Source organism: Schistocerca serialis, chromosome 7 (genome assembly GCF_023864345.2).
Source record: "Schistocerca serialis cubense isolate TAMUIC-IGC-003099 chromosome 7, iqSchSeri2.2, whole genome shotgun sequence".
In the NCBI taxonomy this organism is placed as follows: domain Eukaryota; kingdom Metazoa; phylum Arthropoda; class Insecta; order Orthoptera; family Acrididae; genus Schistocerca; species Schistocerca serialis.
Window position 1 is genome coordinate 113,544,817 of NC_064644.1, and position 17,911 is coordinate 113,562,727.

Genomic DNA, 17,911 nt, shown 5'->3' on the forward strand with positions numbered 1-17,911 from the left:
CTGTTGTGTTTTCTGATGAAAACTGGTTCTGCCCCGGTGCCAGTGAATAAGGCCAGCTGAGGGCCTCCGACCAACCTGTCTGCATGCTAGACGAACCTGGAGTTATCATCCAAAGTGAGATTTCGTATGACAGCAGCAGCGCGCTATTTGTTTTCCGATGCACCCTGACTGCAGATTTGTACGTTAGTCTGGGATTCGACCTGTTGTGCTGCCATTATGAACAGCATTCCAGGGGGATCATAGAATGAAGGCTTTCACGGTAGGTGTTGTCATCACTTAACATTTCCGGGCTGAGATGCCGTGGTCCATACATAAAACTCTCCCCTGACGTTTCACCTTCCACTACGGAAGGCATCCTCCGAGGACAAGTGTCGAACTGCAACGAGAGGGCGAGCCATCCAGAGGGCGCCGCTGTCAATCACGTGACGTCGGCTGTGCTGTGATCTCCGATATTGCCAACTTTCTCAATTGAAATTTATCGATTGTCACGCTGTTGCTGCAATGTTGACATCCGTATCTTATCCAGCTTAATGCCTTCATCTTTTCTATGCGACGTCTTTGCTATGACGGTCGTCTCACTAAACTTTATTTCATGATCACCTTCCTGAAACACATGTTCCGCTACAGACGATTTATCAGTATGTCCGGGCGGCATTTCCTTTTATGTTCACCCAGACGGGTGCTGACGCTTGCTTTTGTTGTGCCCATATAGACCTTTCCACAACTGCACGGAATTTATAGACACCTGGTGTAGTTAGAGGATGTCGTTTATCCTTTGCGGATCTTAAACATTCTTTTATTTTCGTGGTGGGTCTGAAAACAATTTCCACATCGTACTCTCCTGCTTGTCAGTCTAGGGCGTAGTGCGCGATCTATCTCTCTGTTGGAATACCCATTTGGACAACGGGTGCTGCAAACAGCTAGAAAAAGACCAGCCAGATAGTATCGTTATGTAGACGATACATTTGTTGTATGGACCCATGGGGAAGAGGAACTGGATGCCTTCCTGTTACACCTGAATAGTATTAATCCAAGAATTCAGTTCACTATGGAAAAGGAAATCGATGGTCACCTGAACTTCTTAGATGTTACTGTAATCAAACGAGAGGACGGATCATTGGGTCATAAGGTTTTCAGCAAAGAGACACACTGATCGTTATCTGCAGAAAGATTCTAACCACCACCCAAGACACAAAAGAGGAAACTCATTTTCGATATGGGATCAAGGCACTGGAACATCGTTGGACCAAGTGCATTAATCTACAAGGAGACTACATTGAAAAATTAAAAAAGTTTCTGTAATGTGAGTACTTTTATTTCTATTTCGTTCTGAGTACTTTTGAAACCACCCTTGTTCATAAATGCTTGCTCCAGGATGCATTCAGGATGTCTTGTGAGAAAAGCACGAGTTGAGTTTCGTATGAATGATGTTGTCGGAAGCCATGTTGATTGGCTTGGAGGAGGCCATTCTATTGGAGGTATCTCACTAATTTTGCACTCTGAATATATCTTAACATTCTACAACAGACAAATGTCAATGATATAGTACCAAAATACATGTAGTTTAAGATATTAGAGGATAATTTGGTGGATCAGTTCTTGTAGATGGGTGTGACTTGCACTTTATTCCATTCATCGCCACATGAATGGGCAGTTGTATTAGAAATATCTGTCACGTTTGCTGTGAGTACACTGAAGGTCAGTTTGGCCTACCAGTCAGGAGGGTTTCCTTTTCAAGTGTTGCCACTTTCTCTTCCATAAAGTGAGTGACAGAGTGTGATGCTTAAAGCACGAGAGTGGTATTTTGGTGGAACAGAGTTCAAATACCCAGCTGGTTATTCCAGTTTTTCGTGATTTTCCTAAATCACTTATGGTGAATAAAGGCATTGTCCCTTTGAAAATGCCACAGCTCCAGCTTTGTTAAATTCAAGATTTTGTTTCATCTCTACTGACATGCTTATTGATTCAAATTTAAACCTGAAGTCCCTTCCATGTGAAGTACAAGTCGTGTGTTAAGTATAACTGGGTAGCACGTGCAGATCAGAGTTTCAGTTCTGGGAGGGGCCACTGCATGGAAATCTCCCCCACCCGCCACCCACACCCTCTGCTACAAATATAAAATGGTGTCACCCCAGCTTTTAATGAACCACAGGAGTCTAAATGTTGTTTAGCTACCAGAGGGACATTAACCAACAAGATTGCCTTTCTTGCAAAATTATTCATTACAAAGATATTTTAGAGGACGTGAGTGGGCTCTGATAGAAGATGGTGAGTGAAAGTGAGTCAGTATAAGGCAGCACAATCCCTTTATTACTCCAATACTTGATATGGAAAGCTCAAGACCACATCTGGCAGGTCTGGAAGGTGGGCTTTGGCACATGGACCTGGTGACAAAGTGATGTTGTAGGTCACTGGGAGCTGCTATGCTCAGTGCAGCTCAGGGGTGGTGAGAACTTGTGTAGTTGACATCTCCGACTGAGACATGCCTGTCTGGCAATGGTGGCTGGCTCTGGCTGCTGCCCCATTAGTTTGGTGGCTCGGACGGCCTCAGTCCAACTCTTGGTCCAACAGTGGGCAGCTGGAGCCCCTGCCAGATGGCACTGTCAAGATGATGGTGGAATGGAAGCTGACACAGTAGTGGACACCAGCTCAATCACTTACTGTTTGGATCAATGGCTGGATGGACAGTGTTCATAGGTGTCAAACATGGTTTTTTGTGGTATTTCTGCTGTAAATGTTATGCATGCCACATGCTGCAGTTCCCTTGTTTCAGTAACTAATTAAACACTGCAATTGCTCCAAGTGGCTTTTTTTACAGCCTTAAGCTATCTTACTCAGGACCACCCCATTACAGTTGTGCAATCCCTGGGACCGCACTGCTTTTCACACCTCTGCTTCTAGGATCACTATTGGCATTAGAGACTTGGGCTGCCCAATAGCCTTCATATTCTTAGTCTGCTGCTTGTTGTCATGATAGTCATTTCTGAAAGCACTTTGTATGCTTTTGTTTCATTGAAATAATGTCCAGGGGATGGAAAAACTGTGTTAGTGTAAGTCAATGACACACTGGATATTTTTCTTGTTCATCGTGTTCATCGCATTTGTTTGTTTTGTTCTTCATATCTGTCAGTGACAATGACTCTGGAGCTATATCAGGCAACCCCGGCCCATTGAATGTGAGAGCAGATGATCTATATTTGAAGAAAAGCTTTCAAGAATTATCGATGAAGTGAGGAGTGGCACATCCAACCTCGAATTTTCTTGCATGGAGGATGGTGATTTTATACACAGTGAACATGATTCAGAATCGAGTGTGTTTGGTGAGAGTGAAAGTGGTGAGGAAAGGGCTGAAGGAAAATTAGAAAGATGGTGAGAAACGTGCTAGGAAATACTAATATGGCAGAAATAGGTTCAAATGGTTGGCAGTAGACCCAAACAGGAATGTCAGAATCCCAGCTCATAATATAATGAAGATACCAGCACTTTATCACAATCTCAGAAGACAATCACACGTTGACCCACTCACCACTTCGAGTTATATTTTTAGTGATGAAATGCTGAACGAAATGTTCACATGGACAAATGAAAAACTTGAAAAAATTTGGGGAAATACACAAATATGAGAGAACAGAAGTTATACCTTGTATGATGCATGAAATAAAGAGTTTTATCAGCCTTCTAATTTACACAGTTGTATTCAAATCAAATGACAAAGACATATGTTCTCTCTTTTGTACTGATGGGACAGGCCAAGATATTTTCAATATCAATATGTCATCAGCAAGATTTTCTGCAATTCTCAACTGCTTGAGATTTGACAACCCTGATGACAGGGAGTTACATAAGGTTTCTGATCCAGCAGTGACTATAACAAACATTTGGCGTAAATTCAACGAAAATTCTCAGTGGTCCTATGTTATTGGTGCTGATGCTATAGTTGAGGCTGTAAGTTCAAAATGTATATTACATCTAAATTGGCAAAGTACAGCCTGAAGCCCACTGATTCCAGGAGTAATTATGTCTTCAACAACTATCTTTAGTGGGAAAAAGGTTCCAATGGAGCAGGACTTCCCCAGATGAGAAGAAATGCACCCTTCCCACTCAGGCTGTCCTCAGATTGTGCAAGCCAGTAGCACATAGTAACTGAAACATTACTGATGATAACTGGCATGAGTCAATCAAACTTGCAGATGTGCTGCAGAGGAATGGTTTTGACCATGATGGGAACAATGTAAAAGAACTGAAAGGAAATTCTAGTATCTTTCTTACTTTCCCATGCATGTGAAGTTGGAACAATGCTGTATGCATTTACCAAACACATCGTGCTGATTTCCCACATGCCTAAGAAAGAAAGAGCAGTAATTCTTATATAAACAATATATCACTCCATAGAGGATGATGTTGAAGGTGAAAAACCTGTAATTATAGCCCACTATAATAACATACAGGGTGGTGTTGATACTGTAGATGAAAAGAGTGCTAAATTTTGTTCAAGTTGCCATCCACAATGCTGGCCCAAGATTGTGTTTTCCTGTATTGTTGATATGAGTTTTCTCAATCCATATATTATTCATCAGTCATTCAAGGAAAGCACTGTACTTACAGGACAAACTTCATGAAAGCTCTGGCAAAAGAACTGGTCAAACCTTCATTGCGCAAAAGAATAATGGACAAAACCTTCCACGAGAATTGAGATTTTCTATCATTCAAGTTCTAGAAGCTGAAGTATATCTCTATGAAGACCTGGAAAAGGACAAACCACCTAAGGATGGAAAGAAGACATGTTGCATTTGTCCACCAGAAAAGAAGACGCGGACAAGCTATTTGTGTTGCAAGTGCAAGGTCCCAATTTGTTTGAAATGCTCAAGTAAGGTGTGTCTGCAATGCGTGTAAGGTGACTCGAAATGTGCCCACTTTCACTACTGCAGATTTTTTTCACGTAATTCATTTTCAACAATACTCATTAATTTTAACACTGATGGCACCTGTTCAACATCAACCTGCAACAACCAAGTTTCATGTAAGGAACTACATTTAAATATTTCGATGTATGTCCATCAATGTAAATTTTGATGAGAATTTTTAGTGCATTATGAATAGGTCTTTTGCACAGCACTGAAACAATATTTTGTTCATATGTTATCATTTATGTATAACTGAAGAACCAATATGTAATACTAAATGCAAAAAGTAGCATTAGATAGTGGTTTTTTAAGTATTTTTTACATCTCCTGTACAAGGTCCATGGGACCGCACGAATGCAGCTGCATAAGAAGTACTCAAGACTGTGATTCCAGGAAAATAATAACACATTCTGTGGTGAATCTTATGTGCTCAGATGTTAAGTTTTAAACTGGATATTCTGCTTCATGCAACATCTCAAAATCTACTCATGAATTTTGTAATGTACTTTGCATTACATACGTTACTGTCAAAGCACTAAGGGAGTGTACAGTGTACTATCATGTTCCAAATTTAAAGCAATCTGCTAAGCACTGATGTTTATACCCTATGTTATCAAGAACAGAAGCTACATGAGAATGATTTTTGTTAGAGAAATAAGCACTAATGTAAAAATTTGTGTAAGAATGTTTATTTATTTCCTAATCAAATGAGTCATGTAGAGAGAGAGAGAGAGAGAGAGAGAGAGAGAGAGAGTGTGTGTGTGTGTGTGTGTGTGTGTGTGTGTGTGTGTGTGTGGGTGGGTGGGTGGGTGCGCGCGCGAGCGCGCGCGCGCGCGCGCTCGTGCACACGCGCGCGAGAGAGAGAGGGGGGGGGGGGGGGAGAGGAGTGAAGACTAATGTAAAACATGATGTTAGTTTCAGTAAAACATGTTAGTTTAATGCTTTTACATTTTCATCATATCACCTCATATCATCAGACTTTCCCATATCATAATGTAACTTTATATGTCATGATTTGCATGCTTCATACAAAAAATGATTCAAAGGACCAATAAAGAAACACAAAGTACTTGCATCACTGAACTCTGAATGTAATACTTTTGTGCAGAGATCTCATGCTAGCTGGCACCCAACAGTCTGTGGAGCTGAAACTGGCATTGGATCAAGAACAACAGAAGTCAAAAAAATTGGAAGAATCCATGAGAAAACTTGATGAGGAGATGCGGAGGACAGATGAACTGCTTTACCAGATGATACCAAAGCAAGTTGCTGACAGACTGAGAACTGGCGAGAATCCTATTGATACTTGTGAGGTGACTTAAACCAATCTCCTTCTGTTCAAAAATTGTTGAATTATTATGAACTTGTGAATCTGTTAACACACACAATTGAAGAATGTCTTCTGGGATTTATTATTATTGTTATTAATGTTAATATTTATTTTATTACAATTTGTGTACCAGGAATTCATAATGTGTAAATCACACAATGATGAGTTCTGTTTGTCCTATGGTTGTTAAATATCTAGTGAAAAGTAGAACTAGTCAACATGACTCTTTGTGATTCATTTAGCCTCAGTGTGTGTGAGATTGTAGCATTTTACCTTCTCTCCATAGCCCATACCCCAGGCTGTAGCTGCAAAAGAAAAACTTGTCATAGTAGATTCGTAGTTGTTTTAAACCTTGGGTTGCACAGCACTTACCATTTTTCAACAGAAATTTCTTGTCGGATCTGCAACATCATGAAGGAATCACAACCTATAAAGGCACAGTGAAATTATTCAGTGCATATGCAACATAACATACCCAGCATTTCATGTCTGTCTGGCACTAGGAAGTCTACCACACTGCCCTAACAAATAGGTTTGTGGATATTACGAGTCATAGATCAGTAATAACACACTTTTGCAGTCAAATGAACATTTATTTAAACACTGAACAAGGCAAAGACAATATGGCTGTACAAACATAACACACAGAGAGACATAGAAAGAAGCAGAGTCAAAGGTCATCAGGTCCAAATACATGATGCTTCACACCTGAGGCGCCACAGAGACACCTCCACCCAGCAGTGTGGAGCCCGGCAGGGAGAAGCTAGCTCACGTCAACACAAAATCATGGTGCCAGCGCTGCATTTGAAGGCAGCATCCAACATGCAAAGTGGGTGCCTTGGAAGTCCCACCGACAGGAGCATGTGCGTCGGACTGCTGCGCAGGTGGTGAAGAGTCATTGGAGACCACGTTGGCGGCACCAATGGGTGAGGTGTCAGCGATGGCAGGCCAGCCGGGGGTGTCAGAACGTGGCTCGGAGAGGGACCACACAGGTTTTCATCGGTTAACTGAAACTGTATTCGGTCGTCCATTCAGTAGTACGACGAAAGTATTCACTCCGCAGCGCAAGATGCGGTGCAGACCAGAGTAAGAAGGTAGCAGGGCTGCACGTACGGAGTCGTCTCATATCATGACGAATTTGCACAATGCCAGGTCTTTGTGTACCAACACCAGTGGCATTGAATGAGCATGAGGCAGGGTGATTTCATTCATGCGCATTTGTTTGTAAGCGTTAAGACGCCCGGCTTTATTAGGCATAGGTGAGCCATCCGTGGTGCGGTTTCTATGACAAGTGCCATTGCTGATGGCCGAAACCTACGAAGGGGGTCAGGCAGGGGAGGGAAAGAGGGGACCTGTTGCAACGATGGTTCACTGACCTTGCTGGGCTGGAACAGTGTGAGCAGGGAGTTGGCAGCAGACAATGATGAAGGGCATGGCGTAGCAGCCACGCGATGTGAGGAAACCCATGAAGCAAGAACATGAGCATCCTGTAGATTCATCCGCAATGGCATGGAAACAGCAGTAGGTGGAGGAAGCCTCAACACAGGAGCAATGTAGTGCAAAGACGCGGTAGATGCAAGTGTTGGTTCACCTTGTTGTGGCTCTGCAGACAGGCCACCGATTGTACTCCGTGCATGTGACGATTCAGCAGAGGTGCCGGCAATGCGGGCGCATAATGCCTTGCTCTGTGTGCAGAGCTCATTGATTTGTGGGCACACAGCCGGCAAAAGAGAGCAGTGTAGTAATACACTCGAGCATAGATGCACATGTGGCAAGTGTAGCCAAGGAGGCAGAGACTGAAGTCATGCTGAACTCGTTCCAGCATGGAATGGCACAACCAGACGCATGGCAGAGCGTGGCAGCCTGCAGGTCTGGTGAAAGTTTGTAATGTAAGTCCAACCCAACCACAGGTTCATCCACGTTGGCCAAGTCAAAAGTCCAATGGAAGGTGGCAACTGGTGACAGGTGAAGTGACATCTTGATGGAGCCAAGGACTGCGATAGGAGAATGATTAGCAGCGATCAAAGCAAGGTTAGCAGATGAAAGCATGCTGCCCATGTGCTTCGCTGGAATAACACTGATGTCGGTGCCTGTGTCGACAAGAAAGCGAGTGCTTGATGACAACTCACTGAGATAGAGGCATGGTGCCGCTGGAGTGAGTGGTGCGGCAACAGATGGCAGGAGCCGTGAAGGATCATGGCAGGACGTGGTGACTAAGCATACCCGCTGGTCTCGGTTGGAAAAGGTGCAAGGCGTGTGGCAGTTGTGGGTAACATCCCCATAAGTAGTGTGGAACCAGCACAGCACAGCTGACTGTATTGGGGCCAGAAGCCAATCGGGTTGCTGCTTGAGCGAGGTCCGCAGCTGTTGGGGGACCACAGGCAGTACCTCCGGTAGGCTGCTAGGTGGCAGCTCCTGAAAAGCACCTGAGGTGGTGAGGTGAGCTCGTTGGTCTCTACCGGCAGAGTGCAGAACCGAAGGTGCAGGCGTGCCAACTGATGGTCATGGGGATGTCGGCTGTGACATGCAGTGTCAGTCACGAATGATTGCGTAGACCCGATTGGCAATGTGGCAACCAGCAGCGCCAAGACAGTGTGCGGGGAAGGGGTTTGACATCAGGCATATAAGAATGTGCGACCCCGTGCATTTGAATGTTAGAATTACAGTTCTCGAACTTCGGCGGCACGTCAAACCAAACCAAAGGAGACTGCGTAGCTGAGGGTGAAACACAACATCCCTCACTGGATTATCATTCACAATGTCACTAAGCGGCATGCACTATCCATGAAGCAGCTGTTGCTGTGCAGTTCCACCAGTTGCACTCGACAGTGGCCATGTTGAGCTGGTTAAGGTTAAGTGGCTGCCAGCATGGCTGGGCACAGGTAACTGTTCACTTTTAACCAGACGCACATTAGGTATACTTGTATATTCGTGGTTGGAAGCAAAGTCAATTAGGTCTGCTATGCTGGTAGATCCATTGTTCCAAAGACAATGTGGACCGGCACACAAACTCCATTAATGATGAAATGAAGCAAAAAACAATTACCAAACATACGACGACAATGTCAGGGTCACCACTGTAGATACTACAAGTCATAAATCAGTAATAACACACTTTTTTTCTAACCAATATAATCCCGATGTGTACACCACACATACTCTGCTATATGAGTAGCCACTTCCTTTGCAGAGTAGAGTGCTGACTTATCTATTGAGAGGGAAGAACAATTCTTCACGTAATAGCAGAAATCAAAAAGTTTGTATGTGGGATCAATGCAGAATTGCCTGAGCCTCTCGATCAGACCTTCCACTCATCTCCAGACCAGAGGACCATGTTTGATTCTGAATATATTGCAGAAGACAGTGAGGCAGTCCTCAACCCTACATGTGGAGCTAGCTGTCTTGACCACTTACAGCCAATCATCTTAAGTTGCTGAGGATGGCCTCAGAACCCAGGCAGAAAGTGTCATTTATGCTGACATGAGCTACAATTTGTTGTCAACTGCACACAGGGCATTCAATAGCCAATGACAGAGCCACCTCCATGTTTCAGACAAGACCTCCTGATGAACATTAAAGTGCACACTGGCCTTTCCCTGACATGTTGCTGTTTCTCTGAGGGGGCACCATTACCCACCTGACACTGGAACTATAACTGAGCAACATACCCAACCTCCATGCTTGTTCACACTTAGCAGGAAAATTGGACACTAGCTCAACGTAAGAGGCATCCTATGCCGACCCAGGTGCATTATTAGCACAGAGCAGTATCTTGTACTTGTTACTAAAAAGTAAGGGGCAGCTGTGTGTCCAGTTCCCACATTTACCTTCCCCCCATAGGTACATGAACCTACTACTATTGGCAATTCACCCTCAAGTGAAGACAAATCATTCAGATGTGTTTTGGAAGATATATTATTAATACAATGGCTTCCACAGGATTCCATTGCAACCAGAGGTGTAACAACTTTTGCCACAGGTGCCCCACTGCCAGTGATTCAAGGCTGTGGCCATGCACTTGTGTCTCCACATAAGCAGTCGAGTCTGTTTCCATACCCTTCTAGAAGATGATCTCTCTTATTATGATACCTGTGTTGCCTCACAACAGTGCAGCTACAAATCTTTATAAATTACTTGTGCTCCAAGATTTAAATGAATAAATCCCACCAGCTTGCGTGGCCGAGCGGTTCTAGGTGCTACAGTCCGGAACCGCGCGACTGCTACGATCGCAGGTTCGAATACTGCCTCGGGCATGGATGTGTGTGATGTTCTTAGGTTAGCTAGGTTTAAGTAGTTCTAAGTTCTAGGGGACTGATGACCGCAGGAGCTAAGTCCCATAGTGCTCAGAGTCATTTGAACCTTTTTTTTCAATAAATCCCATAGTAAGTCATTATATTTTGCCATGACATTTTTTCATTATTAGCATTTTTATTCATAAATGTTTGACTGACCACATTCATTTGTGCTCATTAACTTTAATTTAATCTTATTACTCTTACTGAAGCATTTTAAATCAAGTTCAGAGTTAACTAAAATATTTTGTATTTTTAATTGCAGATGTTTGACACTGTGTCTATACTATTCTCAGATGTGGTGACTTTCACAGAAATCTGCAGCAGGATCACACCAATGGAAGTTGTCTCAATGCTGAATGCTATGTACTCTATTTTTGATACACTGACAGAAAGGAACTGTGTCTATAAGGTAAATCTCACTAATGTTTTAAAACTGTTGAGTGTTTGTCTAAGATCCATAAGCAAACTGAAAATAGGTAATGCAACCACTCATCTACATATGACTGATGTGTGACTTAAAAGCTGTCTTTGAAAAACCTTGAAAGCTTTAACTACTTTTGGAGGTCCCTCTCTTTTTCCAGTATAAGTATCTCTAGAACAAAGCAGAATGTGATAAATCTCACATGGGGCAAGCCAGTAAATCTGCTGTTACTGAACATTGTATTTCTACTAGTCATTCAATAGATTATAATGGGATAAACATTGTGGCTCACACATTGAATGTTTGGAAGTCCATCATTATACAGTCAGTGGAAATACAACTTTCTAAGGACCAAAGTACTCCGGACATGAGATGGAATTCTGTCATTGCAGCTTTCCAGAATGAGGATAATTGATCTAACATTGATAAGGCACGGAGGGTGCTTGAATCAAAATACAGACTTGCAACAAAAGTATACATCCTCAAATAATGCCTGCACACTACTTTACAAGTGCAACGTCCATTCATTGGTAAAGTCTTCAGCCTCATCTACACTGGAGTGATGTTGTAGGTCTTTGTTGTGGAGTTGCCCTGATTCAATGCCTCACATCTGTAGGTGACAGCCCCACAACTGACAGCCTTGTCCACACTACATGGAGCAGTTCTGCTTGAAATGTCTTGGGAACTAAAGTACATGCAGGTCTCTCTGTTTAGCTTTTACTTCCAATTAAAAGTGAAAAACATGCAGATTGTGGCTCCAGAACACAGTGGATGTATGTTTTTTTAAAATTATTATGATTCTTTCATATTGTTGAGCTTTCTGTAGCTGATTCCAACTCCAGTGTCATATACTTGGATGTGTGGTGCCATGCAAGAATTTCTGACAGCAGAGGCTTTCACTACTTTATGAAATAGTAAATAATGGGACATTGGATTTGCCTCACCCCACCTCATTGTGAAGGATAGAAAATCCCATTCTATTCGTGTGTGTTTCCTGTGTTAAGAAATTTGATGGCTGAAACAAATGATCATTATCGCGTCCTGACACAATATTCAGTTAACGTCTAAGCCATGTGCACCGCATTACTGTAAACTTTTTAGGGATATGGGCCACAAAATTCTGGACTTTGGCAAAACCTATACAACTACACAGTCCAGTAAGGTGGAAACAGTGGTTCTTGAAAGTGCTTGTTTGCATGATATTTTATAATGTCATTCAAAAACTAATTACACTTCACTTGGTCCTTTTGGCAAAGAAGATTCTAATGGAACTACAAGAATCAGAACCTCTTGGGCTACAAACTGTACAAAGGAGATTTCCAAATAAAATACAGGAAATCAGACATTAATTTAGAGATTTCTTTATATTATATGAAGTTCAGTGCCTTGGCAGGATGAGATTATTTTAAAATATGCATTGATGGGAAAAAATTACAACGCCAAAAAATAATTAATATAGAGTAATGAAATTTTTGGAATACATTTGTCTAGGTAACATATGTAAGTGATAAACATGGCAAGATAATGGGGTAATGTAAGTGCGAGAAAAGCCATTGCGAATTTGAAATTCTGGTACATTAATAACCACTGTAATTGCAAGAATGTCAAATGCAAACATGCAAATGTGCATGCCAGCTGTTGGTTAGTGGTATGGAGCTCCATGCCTGTTGCACTTCGTCGGTCAATACAGGAACAGTTAATACTGTTTGTGGATGATGCAGAAGTTGTTGTCCAATGATGTTCCATATGTGCTCAAATGAAGACAGATCTGGTGATCGAGCAGGCGAAGGCAGCACATTGACACTCTGTAGAGAGTATTGGGTTACAACAGCAGTATATGGATGAAAGTTATGAACACCCCATCGAATGCTGTTCATAAACTGCAGCACAACAGGTTGAATCACCAGACACATCTGCAGTCAGTGAGCATGGGATAACCAGCAAAATGATCCTGATGTCATAAAAAATCACTCTCCACACCATAACTCCAGGTGTAGGTCCATTGTGTCTAGCATGTAGATAGGTTGGTTGTAGGCCCTAAACTGGTCTCCCTCTAAACAACACACAGCCATCACTGGCACAAAGTCAGAACCAGATTTCATCAGAAAACACAACAGACCTCCACCTTGCCCTCCAATGAGCTCTTGCTTGACACCATTAAAGTCACGGTTTGCAATTAGTGAAATACATCTACAGGCCATCTGGCTTGGAGCTGTCCTTGAAGTATCCAGTTTGTAACAGTTTGTTGTGTCAGTGTTGGGTCCACCCATTGCTTATACTGCTGCTGCAGATGCTGTACCATGTGCCACAGACATTCCTTCTCAGTAGTGCCATGTGGATGTCTGGAGCCCGGTCTTTTTGTGACAGTACAGTCTCATGACCACCACTGCCAGCAATCATGAGCAGCGACTACATTCCTGCCAGCCTTTCTGCAATAACGCAGAAGGAACATCCAGCTTCTAATTATAAAACCTCGTTCAAACTCGGTAAGGGAATGGTAATTGTCTCTTTGTCACCTGAAAGGCATTCTTGGCTAACATCAACTCATTATGCCCAATATTAAAGGTAACTAATGCTCATGATCATTGCAGTGTGTATTTAAAACAAACCTGGTTTGCATCCTCATTGTGGTGCTAATTCTTGTTCTGAGTTTCTGTAAAGAAAATAGATGTGATCTGAAGCTCGTAACAAATATCAATTTTGTACTATCTTACCTAATATTCTTCTAAGTCAGTGCTATGGCCTCCTTTTGACTGACTGACATGCAGGAGAAACGTGAGTTTCACATCTGAAACATTTTTTAGGAGAAGAGCCACTCTTACTACTATGCTCTAATTTGTGTTTCCACCAAGTTTGGCTTGTCAAAGCATGACCTTTTTTCCATTTCCGCTACAAAAATGTCAAACATTTCCAACAAACATTTAATCCCTGTCCTCATTTGTCCCAGATTCTGTATTTGATATGTGTGATATCCCACAAGCAGTTATTTACTTTAAGATCTCCAATTAGTTACAAAGTAGATTCCGTCATCAGCATAATAGAAAATATAAAATACAACCACATCAGATGACAACAATAACACCAACTTCTATGTACCACACTGAGCCAAACTTTTCCTGAATGCATTGACACTTGCAATGTCATACAACATTGTTCCAGAGAAATCATTTTAAACCTGCAGTACGGTCTTGGGACATGGGAACATGTTGTGGGTCAGAATCACAGCAGTGCTGACTCAGACTCGACTTAGCCATGCAAAAAAGACATGCAAAATTGAGTCTCACTGTGGGCTTACTTTAAACTGAGGCGCTCTATATACCAGCATCAGTGTAAAACAGAAGATAACCAGAAGACTCTGTGCTAAAGTATCATGACAAGAAGCTACTGGCATCCAGCAATTACCCTGAAATACCATAGAAAATGTGTATTCTGTGAAAATTTTAAATATCAGAAGTGAAATGTGCTGGTACAGGGTGTATATGCAGACCAGGGAAAAAATTCCTGGATTTTCCACTTAAAAACACACCTTCTCCCAGGTGAAAATACACTTTTGCCATGTTAAGTGACAGTATAATTTCCCTCGGAGCTGTAAAATGAATCAATCCTTTGAATGGTTTTATACACTGGGATAGAATTTCCCAGCACTTTATAAAACAAAACTCGTAGAAAAGCACCTTCTTCCGGATGAAAAAATTCCTGGGTTTTTCCTGGATTTCCTGGTTGTCTTGGGTCATATACACCCAGTGTTAATATGTATTTTATGTCACATTATTTGAATCTCTCTGCAGTTCTTGTGTTCTGGTGCTTTTTCAACCTTCTGGTTTGCAGAGTATGTGTGTAGATGAGAATGTAGACCCAATTCAATAATGGATATATGTCTCTCTCTCTCTCTCTCTGTCTCTCTCTCTCTCTCTCTCTCTCTCTCTCTCTCTCTCTGTCTGTGTGTGTGTGTGTGTGTGTGTGTGTGTGTGTGTGTGTGTGTGTGTGTGCAGTTGGTACTTTTTTATGCGAATTTATTTTAGAAATAGATTTTAACTAACTAGGTAATCTATGCAACAGGCTTACATAATACCCATTGGATCACTAGCTTGTGTTATCCAACAAATCTATGTAAGATACTCACCTACACCATCATAAAAATGTATATTCGTCTACTTGCATATTGTGCTGTATGTCTATTTTCAGCATGCAAATGTAAGGGAATACGTGTTTGAAACCTGTTTTTATGATTTTCTGTCACCTGCTTTTTGTTTATTTATTTATTTGTTCTGGTGATTTTGTTTCTTCTAAGATGTTAAGTGTTGGTAGTTACATGAATGAAACATTAAAAAGTTATATCCCTATTATAGACTGAACAAACAACAGTAATGAAAGTCAACATTTTTAAAATCACATACCTAGCATTTCTATTCATTGTTGTTATATCGTTTCTTAAAACATGCCAAAACATATTTGAAATTTAATATCCACCAATCCTAAATCTAAGTGCTACAAACCACTGCATTAGACTGATACTTTAAAAGCCTTTTTTTAAAAAAGAAAAGGGGGGGGGGGGGTGATTTACACAGAGCAAGAAATGTAACGTTCTCAACCACAGTTAGAAGTAGAATGTTTGTATCCTGAATGATGAGAAAGTACAAAATATAATAATTCCAATGTTACTCATTATGTTCCTTCCACAACATAAAAGTTTTTATTTGGTTAATTTCAAATCAATTCAAAATTGAAAAACCAAATCATTAAAAAATAAGTGTTATTTCTAAATTGTCTGAAAATCAACAAATGTAGTCTGAATTGTACTTTTCTTATTAGTGCAGCAAAAATTTCCCTATTACTTAAGCAATAATAATAATAATAATAATAATAATAATAATAATAACAGAAATAATAATAACAATAATTCTACTACACATATGACTTCAACTTTGATGCTTCATTTTCTTGATGGAAAATAGCCTATTTATGAGTAATAATTACAGTAAGTAACTAAACCTTTCTGCGTATTAAGTTTCTAGCACCCATACTAAAACTAGTTAGCTGATCCTCCTGTATGATATCTGTCCGCTTTTTCTCTCATTTAGCGGTTTCTTTTCAGTGAGATCCTTTTAGTTACAGTCTGCATGACTCTCTTAAGTTTTCTGTTTCTTTTCTTTCCCTTTCTTTCTTTGGCCTCCATCATTGTCTCACGCACAAAAGGCATTTGTGCGAAATAGGCCTGACCAGGATATTTCTGTCTTGCGCCGCCAGGTAGAGACCATAGGTGATGCTTACATGGTTGTGTCTGGTGCTCCAGAGAAAGAAAAGAACCATGCAGAGAAAGTATGTGATATGGCCCTTGACATGGTGGAGGCAATCACAGACCTCAAAGATCCTTCAACAGGTAAGATAATCTGATTTTTAACTATTTATATCCTTTCCTTTGCGTCATTTCAATTTTCTGCCCTTTCAGTAACCCTTCTGAAAATGCTTTTAAAAAATGAGTGCCTGCATGATTTCATTAGAGGCCAACCCAATTTCTGCCACTTGGGATTCCTCAACAAAGTAAGACAGTAATGATTTATTTAATAACCCATGAACTGGTTATATATAAATATATCAAGGTGCTTGTGGCTTATATCCTCTTGCCATTCTTTTGACATTACATGACTGTCAGGTTTCTGTGTAATCAAATATTGTTGAAGTGCTGCATATATATATGTGGGAATTTTGCATTAAAGATTTGGGCACAAGTCTATCTGTAATTCTTTTGTCAAAGGGAATATTCAACTGACAAAACTATAAATTTACATTAAGACAAAATGGTTGTCTAGTGCTTACCTCCAGGAGCTAAAATTGTACATATTGTCAACAGAAACATATAAAAACACAAAAAACAGTCCTGGCATTAAGAGCTATTGGTACCTTCCTCAGAGAGAAAAAAGGGATATGTTCCATTTTAACCATCTCCAACCTATCCATCTTTCTTTCCTGAGGAAAAAACTAATAGTTCCTACAGCTTTGATGTTTTTTTTATTTTTTTGTGTGTTCATTGGAAGTGCATACAATTTTACCTCCTGAAGTATGGTACTGATCCCCCACTCTGTTGCCACACATTGTAACAAACGTTTCATTCTGGAGATCCTTTACTTAAAAATTTATATATTTGCAATATCCCATTGGCAATCCTTTTGACAAACTGTGATATGGCTAATTATCATTGAAGCAAAATAAATCTTTTGGTGTTTGCAGAGTTACTAATCTGTGTTTACAGCAATACCATGACAGCTTTGAAATATTAACATCACTCTTCCTCCGTCTGATGAATCTAGCAATCTGATGTTAAATAACTCACGTAACACCATTGAGATAAACATGAAATTTTTTATGTTTGTTACTCTCAAAACACACTGCAATTATCAGCTTCTTCTATTGATTTTACAGGTAGTTTATGCATCACAGGCTATCAGGTACACATTTTAAACAGTGGCAACATACTTTTTCACATATTTCAGAACTGTGTCTCTGTGACTATTTAAATGTTCATAAACCACAAGTTAAATGCTTATTGTCAGTAATGGATTCTTCATTGAGTGGGTCACAAAAACATTTAACACAGAGATGTTAACAACATGAATACCAAAAGCATGCTAGTTGACACAGTTTGTGTACATAAGCAACTTCATAGAGATAAACAAAGAAAATTGGATACATTTTTACTTGTGGTAGTTGTAAGGTATTAACTGGTTGGTAACCAGACAAGGACTACCCCAACTAGTGTTTAGTGGTTCTAGTTATAGAAAAGTGTATGAATAATTGTGGAATTTGGTTATTATATTTTAGTTTATAATGACAAATAGGTCAAAATTAGTGTTGTGGGCCCCCCCATTGGAGGTTTGAGTCCTCCCTCAGGCATAGGTGTGTGTGTTGTCCATAGCATAAGTTAGTTTAAGTTAGATTAAGTAGTGTGTAGGCTTAGGGGCCG

The 17,911-nt window shown here is 40.8% G+C and overlaps 1 protein-coding gene across 2 annotated transcripts in view; it reads left to right on the top strand.

Moving 5' to 3' along the window:
- LOC126412787 (soluble guanylate cyclase 88E) overlaps positions 1-17,911 on the top strand; it is a 122,460-nt gene that overhangs the window by 67,966 nt on the left and 36,583 nt on the right. Inside the window, exons 8-10 of one of the 2 annotated variants that reach the window (XM_050082561.1) lie at positions 6,013-6,217; positions 10,792-10,938; positions 16,147-16,330. In XM_050082561.1, coding sequence (XP_049938518.1) covers positions 6,013-6,217; positions 10,792-10,938; positions 16,147-16,330 — 536 coding nt within the window. The remainder of the gene's footprint in view (positions 1-6,012; positions 6,218-10,791; positions 10,939-16,146; positions 16,331-17,911) is intronic. The other variant, XM_050082562.1, reaches the window with a different exon arrangement.